Source organism: Gossypium arboreum, chromosome 7 (assembly GCF_025698485.1).
Source record: "Gossypium arboreum isolate Shixiya-1 chromosome 7, ASM2569848v2, whole genome shotgun sequence".
NCBI lineage: Eukaryota > Viridiplantae > Streptophyta > Magnoliopsida > Malvales > Malvaceae > Gossypium > Gossypium arboreum.
The window spans coordinates 63,290,857-63,304,316 of NC_069076.1; the positions used below are offsets into that span (position 1 = coordinate 63,290,857).

General features: G+C 38.6%; 2 protein-coding genes across 2 annotated transcripts; both read left to right on the forward strand.

The window, feature by feature from the left end:
* The first annotated feature begins 358 nt into the window (after window positions 1–358).
* LOC108457204 (uncharacterized) lies at window positions 359–9,374 on the forward strand. Its single transcript, XM_017756125.2, has 10 exons — window positions 359–767; window positions 973–1,071; window positions 1,170–1,627; window positions 1,935–2,136; window positions 5,104–5,274; window positions 6,136–6,236; window positions 6,594–6,662; window positions 6,780–6,820; window positions 7,695–7,810; window positions 8,843–9,374. Exons 1-9 carry the CDS (start codon window positions 600–602, stop codon window positions 7,775–7,777), a joined length of 1,392 nt encoding a protein of 463 aa, XP_017611614.1. The 5' UTR covers window positions 359–599; the 3' UTR covers window positions 7,778–7,810; window positions 8,843–9,374.
* Window positions 9,375–9,898: 524 nt separating this feature from the next.
* Window positions 9,899–11,277, forward strand: LOC108470871 (acid phosphatase 1). The gene is made up of 3 exons (XM_017772373.2): window positions 9,899–10,602; window positions 10,677–10,886; window positions 10,978–11,277. The coding sequence occupies exons 1-3, from the start codon at window positions 10,220–10,222 to the stop codon at window positions 11,153–11,155; spliced, it is 771 nt and encodes a 256-aa protein (XP_017627862.1). The 5' UTR covers window positions 9,899–10,219; the 3' UTR covers window positions 11,156–11,277.
* Window positions 11,278–13,460: the final 2,183 nt, after the last annotated feature.

The following is a 13,460-nucleotide window of genomic DNA, read 5'->3' on the forward strand; positions in this document are numbered from 1 at the left end:
CAACCATTGCTGATCACCAGATTTTTTCTCCATCTAGTACCCCTAACTCAATTTTTTTTTGAATTTTTTTATCTGATAGATAAAGTGGGTGCCAGCCATCAATATATCATCACTAAAAAATATATATATTTAATATTATAAAGTGGTGCCGACCACTTGTCCCCCAACCAATTTTTTTTTCAAACATTGGTATAAATGTATACCGATGTGGGATTATGAAAAAAAATACCCATATACCAGCCATTAAGACTCCAATCCTATTTTACTCTTCATTTCAAATAATTTGAGTGATTGTTTTTGAACTTAGATATTTTTATAATTATTTATTTTTTTAGAGTCATTTTGATAAAATGACCTCAATTAAACAAAGTGACAACAAACCGGAAAGTAGAACTTAGTTTCATCTTCTTTCTCATTTTTAGCCTTTCTTGAAACTATAAGCTGTGGCGGGAAAACTCCCCTATTGATAACGTAGCAATCTTCTGCACCCCGCTCTCTTGCTATCCAAACCCTGCTTGGGTTCACACCTCTTCCTTATCTCCTGTCTCATTGTTAAATCGACGTCGTTCACAACAGACTTCAAGGAAGAAAACCAGAAGATGGGATGGAATCACCCAGACATATCGCTGGAAGAAATGATGAAACTGATAGAAGGGTTTGTTGATATCCTGGTTTTGGCTTCTGGGTATCAATCCTCTGGTCTTCTCGCTCACTGGGACTCTGATAACATCAAGCGAGCCTTTCAATGGGCCCTTTTCTTTGAAAATGTCAGTAGTCTGTACCCTCTTTCTCTTTTCTCTACTAGCTCGTCGATTGGCTTGCTATGTACGATAGTGATTGTTCAAGAAATTTGAGATCTTTCCATTTAGAAAAAAAAGAAAAGAAAAGAAAAGAAAGAACTCTCCCCCCCCTCCATCTGGAGTAGGCTATGCAAACTATATTAATTGAAATTTCTTTTACCCTATTGTTTAGGTTTTTAGGCGTTTAAGCAGCTTGGATGTTTATCAAGAGTCTATTCAGGAGCTTGATGCAGCTCTGTCCGAAATGACATCGCATCCGTCCTTTCCTCAGGTTCTGGTCTTTATATATGCTGCTTTCTTATTTACTACTTGAAATTCAATGAGATTGTATTGTTATTAATATCTTTCTTTTTTCTTAAATGGTGCCAGGGTCTTGCAGATTTGTCATCTGTTACTCTTAGAAGGGCAAGAAGTTTTTTGTCGGAACACTTGCTCCATAATTTTCCATTGAGGGATTTACATCTAAGAGCTGTTATTACAGCAATAGTGGAGATGGATCTTAGTGACCTTTCACAGCCAGAGCATGACTGTCTCAATGCATATTTGAATAATTTGACACTGCAAAGCAGGATTTGTATGAGGGATACCAGTACATCATCTCCAGATTTAACTCCTACTGTTCAAACCGAAAAGTCTGGTACTGATAATTTTACTAAAATTGCTCTTCATGAACTCTTCAGGAGACAATCTTCTGTGTCATGCGTTTCAGTTATTGAGGAAGGATTGGATGTTCTTTCTAATGCCATGAGACATAGCAGCCGGACTGACTCTGTCTCTAGCCTATTTAGGGAGCAAATGAATCATGAAACAGTTCCAGCTTTGTTGCGGTAGGTAACAATATTTATTGCTAGTAATTCCTTGTTGGAAATCATGGAAGTAGAGAAATATGAATGGCGAATCATAGTTTGTAAAAGGTGATGGAATCTGTTTAAGTTCTTAAAATTACCCTTTTAGAGTCTAAAAAGGCCATCCTATTGTTCTCTTTGTAACTCATGGATCTCCCTTTTTTATATTTCAACTAGCAATTTTCTGATGTTGTGTTTACAGTCTGCAAGATTCTTCAACAGATCAAATGTTTACTCTTTATCACTTTCCATAAAGGTCTGAGCCAATGTACTTTGTTTCTGTACATAGAAGTGCAGATGCATTAGTTGATGTTGTCACTTGGAACCGTTGGAAATCAAGGGCTTTGTCATATTTTCTTGATAAGAGAACCATTAGGATGGTGTCTGGTGCAAGCTTAATATTTTCAGACGCCAATGCACAATGGCAAAAAGTGTTTGGGCAGCTGCACATTTCTGAAAAAAGTAGCAAAAATGATCTGCACCAGGCAATTGTAAGTTCGTTCTACTTGATATAAATAGTAATGATGGAAGCTTGCTTTACCATGGTTGATGTGTATCCTAGCAGTGAGTGTACCATGGTTGTTCATGGCAATTACTTGTCTAGTTCTTGCTCTTTATTTGTTCTATGTTTTTTGGCCGAGAGGGGATTTCATAATTGGGGTTTTGAATAAGACTGACCTTTTCATTTTTCATTCTTATTACTTTTTCATATTGACAAAGTAATAAGAATGAGAGGTGTTAAGCTTTTTATCATCCTGGCGTCGAGCTATTTTGCCGCAGGACCTCTCCTACAGTATCGTCACCGCAGTAGAGTTTAACCACCAAGTTCGGGATGGATTGGTGTTGTTCCTCTACGCCTAGGACACCAGAATATCGAACCATGAACAAAGAAAGGCGTGTGAGAAAAGGAAAAGCATATTGGCTAGTGATTATGAGGCCCCAATTCTTGATCGAGGGGACACCAAAGGTCTCCGCCTTCCATCCCATGGATAGATCGAGAGGGAGGCGAGCTTTTGGTTTTTCATGTTGTCAAAGAGTTGAACAATGGATTTTTCGTGTTGTCAAAGAGTTGAACAATGAAAATAGATGGCGAGTGCCCGATCAAATTGATCGGGTCATGTAGGAACAAGGTTCAAGTCTCTTGGTTTGTTAGGATGCCTCATTTGCATACATCATCGCACTTCCACTTGACACCTATCGTAATGATAAACGGCTCGTCTCGCCGTGACCTTCTCTTGAATTCTCAAAACTTCATCACTCGATCCCGCGAGGACAGAGAACCCCTGCCGCTCCCTACGTAAGCACGGAGGCTCTGGGAAGTCGGAATAGGAGAGCACTCATCTTGGGGTGGGCTTACTACTTAGATGCTTTTCAAGATTATCCGCTCCGCACTTGGCTACCAATACATCTTGTGGGCACAATAACGGTACACCAGAGGTGCGTCCTTCCGGTCCTCTCGTACTAGGAAAATGTCCTCTCAATGCTCTAACGCCCACACGGATATGGACCGAATCGTCTCACGACGTTCGAACCCAACTCACGCATCGCTTTAATGAGCGAACAGCCCAACCCTTGGAACATACTACATCCCGGTGGCGAAGAGCCGACATCGAGGTGCCAAACCTTCCGTCGATGTGAGCTCTTGGGAAGATCACCTGTTATCCCTAGAGTAACTTTTATCCGCTGAGCGACGGCCGTTCCACTCGGCACCGTCAGATCACTAAGGCCGACTTTCGTCCCCTCGCCGACGGGTGGGTCTTGCAATCAAGCTCCTCGCCGCTTTGCATTTGAGGCCAATCTCCGTCCGGCCCGAGGAAACCTTTGCACGCCTCGTTACCTTTTGGGAGGCCTACGCACCATAGAAACTGTCTACCGAGATTGTCCCTTGGCCCGTAGGTCCCGACACAAGGTTAGAATTCTAGCTCTTCCAGTGGTATCTCACCGATGGCTCGGGCCCCGGAAGGAGGCCTTCTTCGCCTTCCACCTAAGCTGCAGGTAAAGCCCAAAGCTAATCCTGAGGAACAGTGAAGCTTCATAAGGTCTTTTTCGTCCAGTGCGGGTAGTCCGCATCTTCACAGACATGTCTATTTCACCGAGCCTCTCTCCGAAATAGTGCCCAGATCGTTACGCCTTTCGTATGCGGGTCTGAACTTACCCGCAAGGAATTTCGCTACCTTAGGACCGTTATAAGTTACGGCCGTTGTTCACGGGGCTTCGATCACGGCTCTCTGTCATTAGGTCACCAACTTCCTTGACCTTCCTAAGATCTGGCAAAGGCCATTTCATACATGGTCTTACGACTTTATGGAGACTGTGTTTTTGTAAACAATGCCGGGCCTGGTCACTGCGATCCCTTTGTGAGGAGGCACCTCTTCTCCCTAAGTTACGGGCTATTTTGCCGAGTTCCTTAGAGAGAGTTGTCTCGTGCCCCTAGGTATTCTCTACCTACCCATTTGTGTCGGTTTTGTGCAGGTACCCTTTTGTTGAAGGTCGTTCGAGCTTTTCCGGGAGTATAGCATGGGTTACTTCAGTACAGCAATACCTGTACGCTGAACATTGGCTCGGGGCATTTCTCTACCCTTTCTTACCTCGAAAAGCAGGGCACCTTGCGTCTTTGAACCGATAACCATCTTTCGCTAACCTAGCCTCCTCCGTCCTTGGGACCAACAAGGGGTAGTAGAGGAATATTCACTGTTGTCCATCGACCACGCCTTTCGGCCTGATCTTAGGCCCTGGCTCACCCTTCGTGGACGAACCTTGCGGAGGAACCCTTGGTTTTCGGGCATTGATTCTCACCAATGTTTGCGTTACTCAAGCCGACATTCTCGCTTCCGCTTCGTCTACTCCCGCTCACGCGGGTGCTTCCCCCTAAGGCGGAACGCTCCCCTACCGATGCATTTTTACATCCCACAGCGTCATGTCATGTGTCCATCTAATATAGCTATGATAGATTTTAAAGTCTGGGAAGTATGAAGTTTTGGTATGCTATGGTTTGCATTATTTTCCTTTTGTTTATTTGGACTTTGAATGTACATTTCTGGTAACTTTTGTATATGATTTATCAGGATAAGAAAAGGATACTTTGTTTCTTCCTTTTACTGTTTTATGTTTATGGTAGATGTAATGGGACTTGAAAACTTGTTTAACTGTTGGGAAAAATATGGTCTTGTTCTAAAACTGTCAATTATTTGAGACAAACTGCAATTTGGTTGCAACAGAAATTTTCTTTCTTCTTTCTTACAAGTGCATAGTTTCAGTTTTCATTTCTGGACTGATTGTGATTAATTAATTTCATATTTCTTTATCTTTGCTTACCTGAGATTGGTAGTGGTAGATGTGGTGTCTGTTCAAGATATACTTGTTATCTTATATGAGCCTCTATTTGGAGGTGTTTGTCTCCTTAAGCATTAATTTACTTATAATTCCTTGTTTTCTCCTCCTTATATCATGAAAAACAGGAGCTCTTGTTACTAGGAAGCATTGCAAGCAGATGGAATTGCATAATTGAACACTTGATGTCAGCATCTTATGATTCTGTTACCATCTCAAAGCAATATCATGTGCTTGCTAACTCTGTCTTTGAAATATCTCAAAGTAGTCATCAAATAGAGGAAATAAAAAAATCGAAGGTATTTCTTGAGGATTAACATCAGTGATTGTTGCATATGTCTATTTTCTTTGTGTACAACCATTTTGGTTTACTTGTGTTTATGAGCTTTGTGCTAATGTATTTTTTATTTATTTATGCACACATGTAATGGAGGAACTTAGTTTGGGTTTGGTCTTTTTTCAGCATTCTTTTTTATGTGGGCTTCTCCTTAAAATAGTAAAGGTGGTTTTATTCTTCTACGATTGTATCATAAGGAGTTGAATGATTTACAGGCCACAGTTCTATGTTAAGCCCCTGATGCTGCAGAAGCAGAAGTCATTGATTCTGTGCTTGCAGTTACTGATCTCAGAATCTGAATAGACCTTCAATATACCCAGAGTTCCCCTTGATTTTCCTTAGAATGATACTGCAGCTTTATGTATAGTTTAACTGCATTTCTTCATGCCATTTTTTCATCTGGATAAATGCACAAAAACATTTCAAAAAGATTTGTTTGATTGATGCTGAAAAGAAAGCTCCTGTTAGCCTAATTGTCGTAGTTAGCTATAGGATAAAAACTGTTGCTCTGGGAAGGATCAAATCTTTTTAGTTCGTAGTCTGTCAAGTATTGGACATTTTTAGTGGCTATTTTGAATATGCTATTTCTATGCAATTTGTGCAATATCTATAACAAAACACTGAGAATGAGTCAAATGAATGTATTTTGCCCCTCAAAGAGTGCATTTTACATCTTCAATTGTAGTGCAAATCTGTTTTGAAGTTATATGGGAAGTATCATGTTATAGTTGTTTACGATTATAGCTCCAAATCCATCTTTTTCTTGCTTCTAACCTTCTAGTTTGTGCCACTATTTATTGTTTATTCTGGTTGTCTAAATTAGGAAGGAGGTATTCTTGATTATCTGATGGGACTGTTGGGTGGTCAAATTCACCTATTGTGGAAATCATCTCCTGCTCTGGCAGCAGTTTCGCTTCCATTCTGGTACTATTAATCTGTGTGGCTTTGGAAAATATGAATTGTCTCTGTTGGACCGGATAATTAGGACAATTTGTATGTTACACTGTGAGCAATAACACTTCTTTTATGCATGTCTAAAATTTTGGAGATCGCACAAATTTACATCATTTTAAATATAATGCCTATTGTATATACCTACTGAACATTAATGGCAGAAATCATATAGTAAGTATGAACGCTTGTTGGTATTGAGAATATTGGGATCATTGAATGTCTCCTCATTACCGAATGAGTCCATTTCCATTGGGTAATTGGATATTTCTGAGAGTGCTTGTAGTTTACCTGCTTCATGGTTCAAGATGGTTGTAACTGGTATTGCAGGCCTACCTTATTTAGACTTTACCTGAGTGAAATTGAGATTCAATTCAAGGGAAAGCCTTCTATGATAAGGTTTGGCATTTGTAAATCAAATTTTAATTGATCATTATAATATGTCTCAAATTTGTAAATCAAATGAAAGCATTTACATCTCAATTCGTCTCTCTCTCTCTCTATATTGTCTTGCAGATGCTGCAGTTGTATTCAAGACAGGAATGAGCATAAAGACTGTGAGTATATTGGTTCTCATATCCATATACTCCTTATGGACGCTTTTATATAGATGTAAAGTTTACATTCCTTGCTGAGTCAGGAACCTTAAAATGGCTAAATACGAAATGCCACAAGATTAACTTTGGCTGTCAACTATTTGCCTTATGGTATTATTCCAGGCGGAGCTTGAGAAAGCCTTGTTGAAATACCAGCCTAAAACTTAGAATAGAATCACTCCCAGCAAATGCATGGTTTACATACAATTTTGTCAATGCTGTCAATCAGCCCTCACCGTCAAATATGATCTCCCAATTATAATTGCTTTGCTTGTACCCTGCAGGTGTAAATTAAGACAATAAGCAATTACCATTTTTGCTTAGAATCTGCCTACCTGGTAGTTTTGACATGACCACTTATTGATTGATTTAAAAGGAGGCTGGCTTTTGCTACTTTAATACCCATTCTCTTCTGTCTGCTGGCATAATGTGGTTGCATTTATGTAGATCACTTTAATAGATATTAATACCTATGGCTACCCACACTTGAATCATGTTTATGAGATGAAAGCCATAGGTATAACATCCACAATTGGCATAGGCATGTTAGCTAAATAGAGCGAAATTCTGGATCCAAACAAGCTTTCCATGTGACGCCTAGTCAATCATATGGGGACAACAGGGAACCTACCCCTGATTTTTACTTATAGCTCTCTGTTTCTTCTCTATTGAGATTCTATGCTTTATGTCAACTGAAATAGTTCACTCTAATCTTTGTTTGTATCTGGGATATCAAATAGATGAACTTTTCTTTCTCTGATAATTTAAAGAACTTTAATTTTAAAAATGAAGATTTGTATAAAATATTTAAGTAGATAATGTGATGTATTCCCAGGTGAACTTGCTGAGAGAATTTGGTGTCTCTACATCTTTCATGTTTGTCGCTCTCAAATAATTAATGGTGCATGTGGTGCTTGATAGCTGAAATTTGTTGTGCTGTTCTTCAATAAGGTTCGTTTTCTTTTCTATATCTATTGCTGAAAGTGGCATTTTCATTTTGTGTACTTGTAGTAAGAGCTATTTTGATCTAAATTTTTGTTGTTAAAGATCATGTTCAGCACTAACTGTATGTGGACCTTAGCTAGGATCTTAAAAGTGCAATCAAGAAAAATCAGTCTTCAAAATCAACAATACATAGATGTTAGTGGTCCACTATGTGAGATTAAAGGTTTTGAAAAGGTCCATTTTAATCTGTGAAACAAAGGATGTGAAATTTCACCTAGGGAGAAATTTTTTGAAAAAATGATGTAAAATACCAAACTTGGTATTGAAAATCGCTATATTCTCATAGCAGGAAGTTATCATTTTCTCTTTTTCGCAGAAATGTTGGTGAAACTTATTGTCGTGTACAGTAATATCGGTGGCTGTTTTTGTTACTAATTATTATCACCAAGCATCTGACCATCTATTATCTGCCCAATGAAGATATTGTCACATCTTTGTGGGCCTTCCTAACTCTCCATATAAAGTCAAAAGTATTTTCGTGGGGCAAATAATAGGGTCAAACTTAGGCACTAGAAGGGCGCTGCTTCTCTCTCGTTTCCTCCTTTCAGCACTAGAAGGGTCAGACTTTGCCATGGACGGCATAAACTTTTTAGTCATGTCCAACCTACTCTTAATCTCTCTTGTTTTCTAATTTCTTAGATTATTTGCAGCAAGTTCTCATGCGTAAACCAAGAGAAAAATCACAAATGATAAACGCTAGCAACTTTTTGGAAGGTTAATCACTTAATCCAGAAAGTGCCCATCTCAGACATCATATCACTAGTTCTTTCTCCAAGTTGAGACAATGGATGACCTAGGAATGATGGCAAAGCAAAGTGGAAAGAACATTAGGTGATAGTGGTTCTAATGTCAGACAAATGGCTAAGTGCCATCTAACATCTTAGACGGTGACATCTCTTGGTAGGGAATTAGATGCATGAAAGGCTCAGTTCATGCTTTCTTTGAAACTATATATCTTACTGTTCTTGTTGCTTTTAGATTTGCAGGCTCTCAACTTTGAGTGGATATAAAGTGATAAGTTAGCTTTAAAAGCCTAGAACTGAAAATTCTGAGAATGCAGATCGTGAAGAGGATTCAGATCTTGAAGTGGGAAAAGAAAATAGCAAACGATGAGCATGCAGTCAAACTTATCGAGGTAGAAAGAAGGCCGACTTTGTGTTGCTGCCCAAAATTATATGCATTGAAGCAGTTTGTTTTGAAGCTCAAGTCCCAGTGGAGGAAAGCTATGAGGTTGCGAAGAGGCAGCATGCAGTTCAGCTATGACTTCCACAGCTATTCTCTCAACTTTGATGATGGGTTTCCTCGAGAACGTGTAATACACTGAGTTCAGCACCATGAACTTTCGGTTCTGATCTCCAAATAAATCTTCGGTCGTTTGAGGGGCAACTTGATGTGTAGATAAAGGTTTTGCCATATTGTGTTTATTGGGTTTCCTGTTGGTCTCAACTGTTGTCTGCTGTCACTCCCACTGAATTTTTCTATGATATAACAGTGATAACTAGTTTTAGAATCTGTGATGGCATTATCTTCAAAAAATGTACCGACATTTTCCCCTCAACTGTAATTTTAAACGAGAAGGAAAATAGGAAAAGGGGAAAAAGAAGTGGAAAAACATGCCGTTTAGAAACATGCATTATTTACTGGCCAACCATCTGTTTTACTGTCAAAAAGGATAAAAGAGATGGGCATTTGGCCGTCTCCACCATCCCGTGCTTTTCCTCTTTTTATCGAGACATAATTCTACTTTTTGTTATATGTGGAGCTTGAGCTAGAATCCAAATTTACATGCCTCGCAAATTTTAAAAAGGTTCATTGTCTTTGATCTTATATTGGGTTAGCCCCCAGACATCAGATGTTGATATTCAAAGTTTCAAAAAAGTTCCACCTCGTGAAGCATAAAAGTGTAGTGTCACTATTATTACTAAAAACATCACCGTGCTTTATGGCAAGAATTGCGGGCGGCGTATTTTTATTCTTCTGGCCCTGAAATAATTGAGAGACCAGCAATCATACGGGGCATCCAAGAAAACAGTGAGGATGGATGTGCCTTCTAAACTGATCCATGCCAGCTGAGAATTAAATGGCATGACGTGGTAACAACGTGACTTAGGCACCATAATTTGACTCCCATAATCGCATTGGGTTTGTCCCTATATCCATTAACCCTCAACTAATTTACTATCTTCCATTTTAATAAATCATCATTCCATGTGATATTCCATAACTACATGACAGGATCATGGTTCCAGCCTAGAGTAAGTCCCCACCTCCCCATGTGATCTCTTTCCTTTTATTACCCACCATCAACGTTCCAATTTCATATCACTCTTCATTCCTCGCCTACTCTCTGCAAAAATGGCAAGGAAAATTGTGCTCATTCTGGCACTGACATGCCTCTGCATTGGGCTAGCAGCTGCTGACTGGAACATCTTGAACCCAATATGGAATATCAATGCAAGACAGGATAGCTTGAAAAACTACTGTGAAAGCTGGAGGATCAATGTGGAGCTCAACAACATAAGGGAGTTCGATGTAGTGCCCCAAGAATGCGTTGCTCACATCAAGAAGTACATGACTTCATCACAGTACGATGCCGACTGCCAGAGAGCTATCGAGGAAGTGACACTATACTTAAGCCGCTGTTGCTCTTTGAAAGGTGATGGCAAAGATGCATGGATTTTCGATGTTGATGATACACTCATCTCCACCATTCCTTACTTCAAGAAACATGGTTTTGGGTAAGTCTTAAATTTTCCATTCCTTCAAGTTTTGGTTACATATGAATCTGGTTGATTTGAAACTAAAAAACCAGGGGAGAGAAGGTGAACTCATCTTCTTTGGAGGCATGGATGGAAGAGAGCAAGGCACCAGCTCTCGACCACACATTCAAGCTCTTCCATGACATTAAAGATAGAGGGATGAAAATCTTTCTAGTCTCTTCAAGGAAAGAAACCCTTAGATCTCCTACAGTTGATAACCTCATTAATGTTGGATACCATGGATGGTCTAGGCTCTTCTTAAGGTATGCAATGCAACTTACCTGAGTTTTCATGGGTTTTTTCTCTGCACATTTCTCTTTGATTGATTTTTTTTTTTGAATTGAATGAATAAAGGGGTTTCGAAGATGAATACATGCATGTGGAACAATACAAGTCCCAAGTGAGGAAAACATTAATGGATCAAGGGTACCGCATATGGGGAATCGTTGGAGATCAATGGAGCAGCTTGAAGGGCTTGCCAGAAGCAAAGAGAACATTCAAGCTGCCAAATTCCATTTACTACATGTCTTAACTTCATCTGAATAAATTTTTATGCACCCATTTTCCCACCTCATGTGCTTTTGTATTTGCTTGCGGTTGTTTCCAGAAATCCAATTTAAAATATCAGTAAAAATATCTATATTTATCTTCTAATAGTTGGTCAGATACTGGATTTTATAAGCGTACAGATGAAACCAAAAAAAGAACATTGGAAGAAGAGACATTTAGAGCTTAATAGAAAATTCCCCAACTTTCAATCAATCAACATCGAAGCCTGGTGAATAAGAGCTACTTCAGAACGATAAACTCTGCCTGTTCAATCTATAGAGAAGCAGAAATGGCCGGCAATAAAATACAGTGTCTTATGTTCTATCCAAAGTTGTAGCGACTTTGCAAGGATATACGCAACTATGTTCCCCTGTCGATAAATATGTGTAAATTCAAGTAAAGCCAACGGGTAAGCATCCTTACTGCCTGAGATCAAAATCTTTATAGCCTTGATGCATTCAGTTTCCACAATAACTCTTTTTTTGTGGCCAAAGATTCCGTAATAACTAAGTGCAGTCCATTTCTCCAAGCTATTGTCAGACTAGAACAAATCCCAATGTTATGACAAAAGCCTATTATCCAACTTCCTTCACAATCTGTGATAGCACATCCTGCAGATGCCAACGAGGTAGTGCCATGACTTCTCCTTGACCCACCCTGGTGGTGGGGGTTGCCAACCCGTATTCTTCACTACAGAACTTCCCACGGACGGCAGGTTGGCCATAGAAGCTTAGATTGTTGTTGCCTAAGACCAGCTATGAGACTACATCGAAGCAGGAAGAGTGATCTTTGCTGGAAAATAACTTCATTGCGCTTCTTCCATATTCTCCAACAGAGAAGGCCACTCAAAATCAGGAAACTGAATGTTAAAAGCCTTCTGAAAATTGTCTAACTTCCACCCCCTCAGCCTCAGGCGTTGTAGAGAAAAACCTGTGATAATTTTGTGAGGATAGGAGTGACTCTCAACCACACTGCCTTAGTTGCACAGCAGTCATGTAAGCATGCGAAATTGACTTTACATAGTGCCCACATATGCTACACGACTCATACCCCTTCTACACCTTCCAAATTTGTCAAAAGGCGAAATTGGCCAACTCTCTGCGCCCCTTGTATTTCTAAACCAAATCCCATCGATCATCTGGTAATTGCCAAGAGCTTGCTGCCAAGCCCACGATAGGTAGGAATTGTTATTTTTTAATAAAAAATTATAATTTTAAATGTTTTATAAATTTTGTTTATAATTTTTTAAATTTTTAAAAAGTGCACAAAATTGTTTAGCAAATACCATTAGTAGGTTGGATGAAACTTAACACTGACGGAAGTTTCTCTCATAAATCCTATGTTGCAATAAGGGGCGTTTCGAAAGCCTAGTTACTTGGCTTTACAATGATTGTTGACAAATCGGGAGTTTTTCAAACTGAGGCAAGGGCGACTTACTATTGCATGAAAGGAAGGTTTCAGACAGATTGAAGTGTAAAGTAATAATGCCATTCTGATTGATATTATTAGTAACTATTAATTATGTAATGGATAATAGCTTTTCAGAAATACGAACTTATCCATTCTCTACTTGTGCAAGGTTGATAAGTTAGATTTCGACATATTCCAAGGGAACAAAATAATGTTGCAAATTACTTTGTTAAGATGACTACTGGAGATTTAAATACGGTTTGCACTTTTAAAGAGCATCTATCGAGTATTTGAGCATTATTGTTGGTTGGTCTTCAGCTACTTGGAACCATGGAAAGTTTTCTTTAGAGCTATGTTGTAGTTTATTTCTACTGCTACTTTTTTTACAAAAAAAAAAAAAATTGTGTTAACAAAGATATTTGAATTTTCCATAAAAATGACCAAAATTTTTTGATTATTTATGAAAATAACCTACTTTAAAAATCATGTATGTAAATGACCCATTTTGAACAGTAAATTTTGATGTTATCGTTATCATTGACGGCACCATCCATCACAATCATTCAATGATTAGCCCATGGAATTAAAAAATAATTTCTTTGGGTGCCATCGTTGACATTTGTGACACCAATATAAATACACGTATCCACCTATTTAAAATACTTATATTCCTTAAAAAAGAAAGAATTTTTTTAATAGGTGCCGCCAATGTTTTTTCTAAGTAGTATTTTTGGTGTCATCGTTGCTCAAATAATATTTTTTAAAAAATAATTTGAATTTTTTTTTGCTACGTTTTCATTGACAGTATCAGTTAACTTAATAAAAAAAATTAGTTGTTTAAAGCCTACAAATCCAATATAGCTTCAATTACAAGAAAG

Coding starts and splice junctions, on each gene's coding strand:
- LOC108457204 (XM_017756125.2), top strand. CDS start 600: ATGGGATGGAATCACCCAGACATATCGCTGGAAGAAATGATGAAACTG. Junction 6,237..6,593: donor GCAGTTTCGCTTCCATTCTG/GTACTATTAATC, acceptor CTGGTATTGCAG/GCCTACCTTATTTAGACTTT. Junction 6,663..6,779: donor GGAAAGCCTTCTATGATAAG/GTTTGGCATTTG, acceptor ATTGTCTTGCAG/ATGCTGCAGTTGTATTCAAG.
- LOC108470871 (XM_017772373.2), top strand. CDS start 10,220: ATGGCAAGGAAAATTGTGCTCATTCTGGCACTGACATGCCTCTGCATT. Junction 10,603..10,676: donor TTCAAGAAACATGGTTTTGG/GTAAGTCTTAAA, acceptor CTAAAAAACCAG/GGGAGAGAAGGTGAACTCAT. Junction 10,887..10,977: donor TGGTCTAGGCTCTTCTTAAG/GTATGCAATGCA, acceptor GAATGAATAAAG/GGGTTTCGAAGATGAATACA.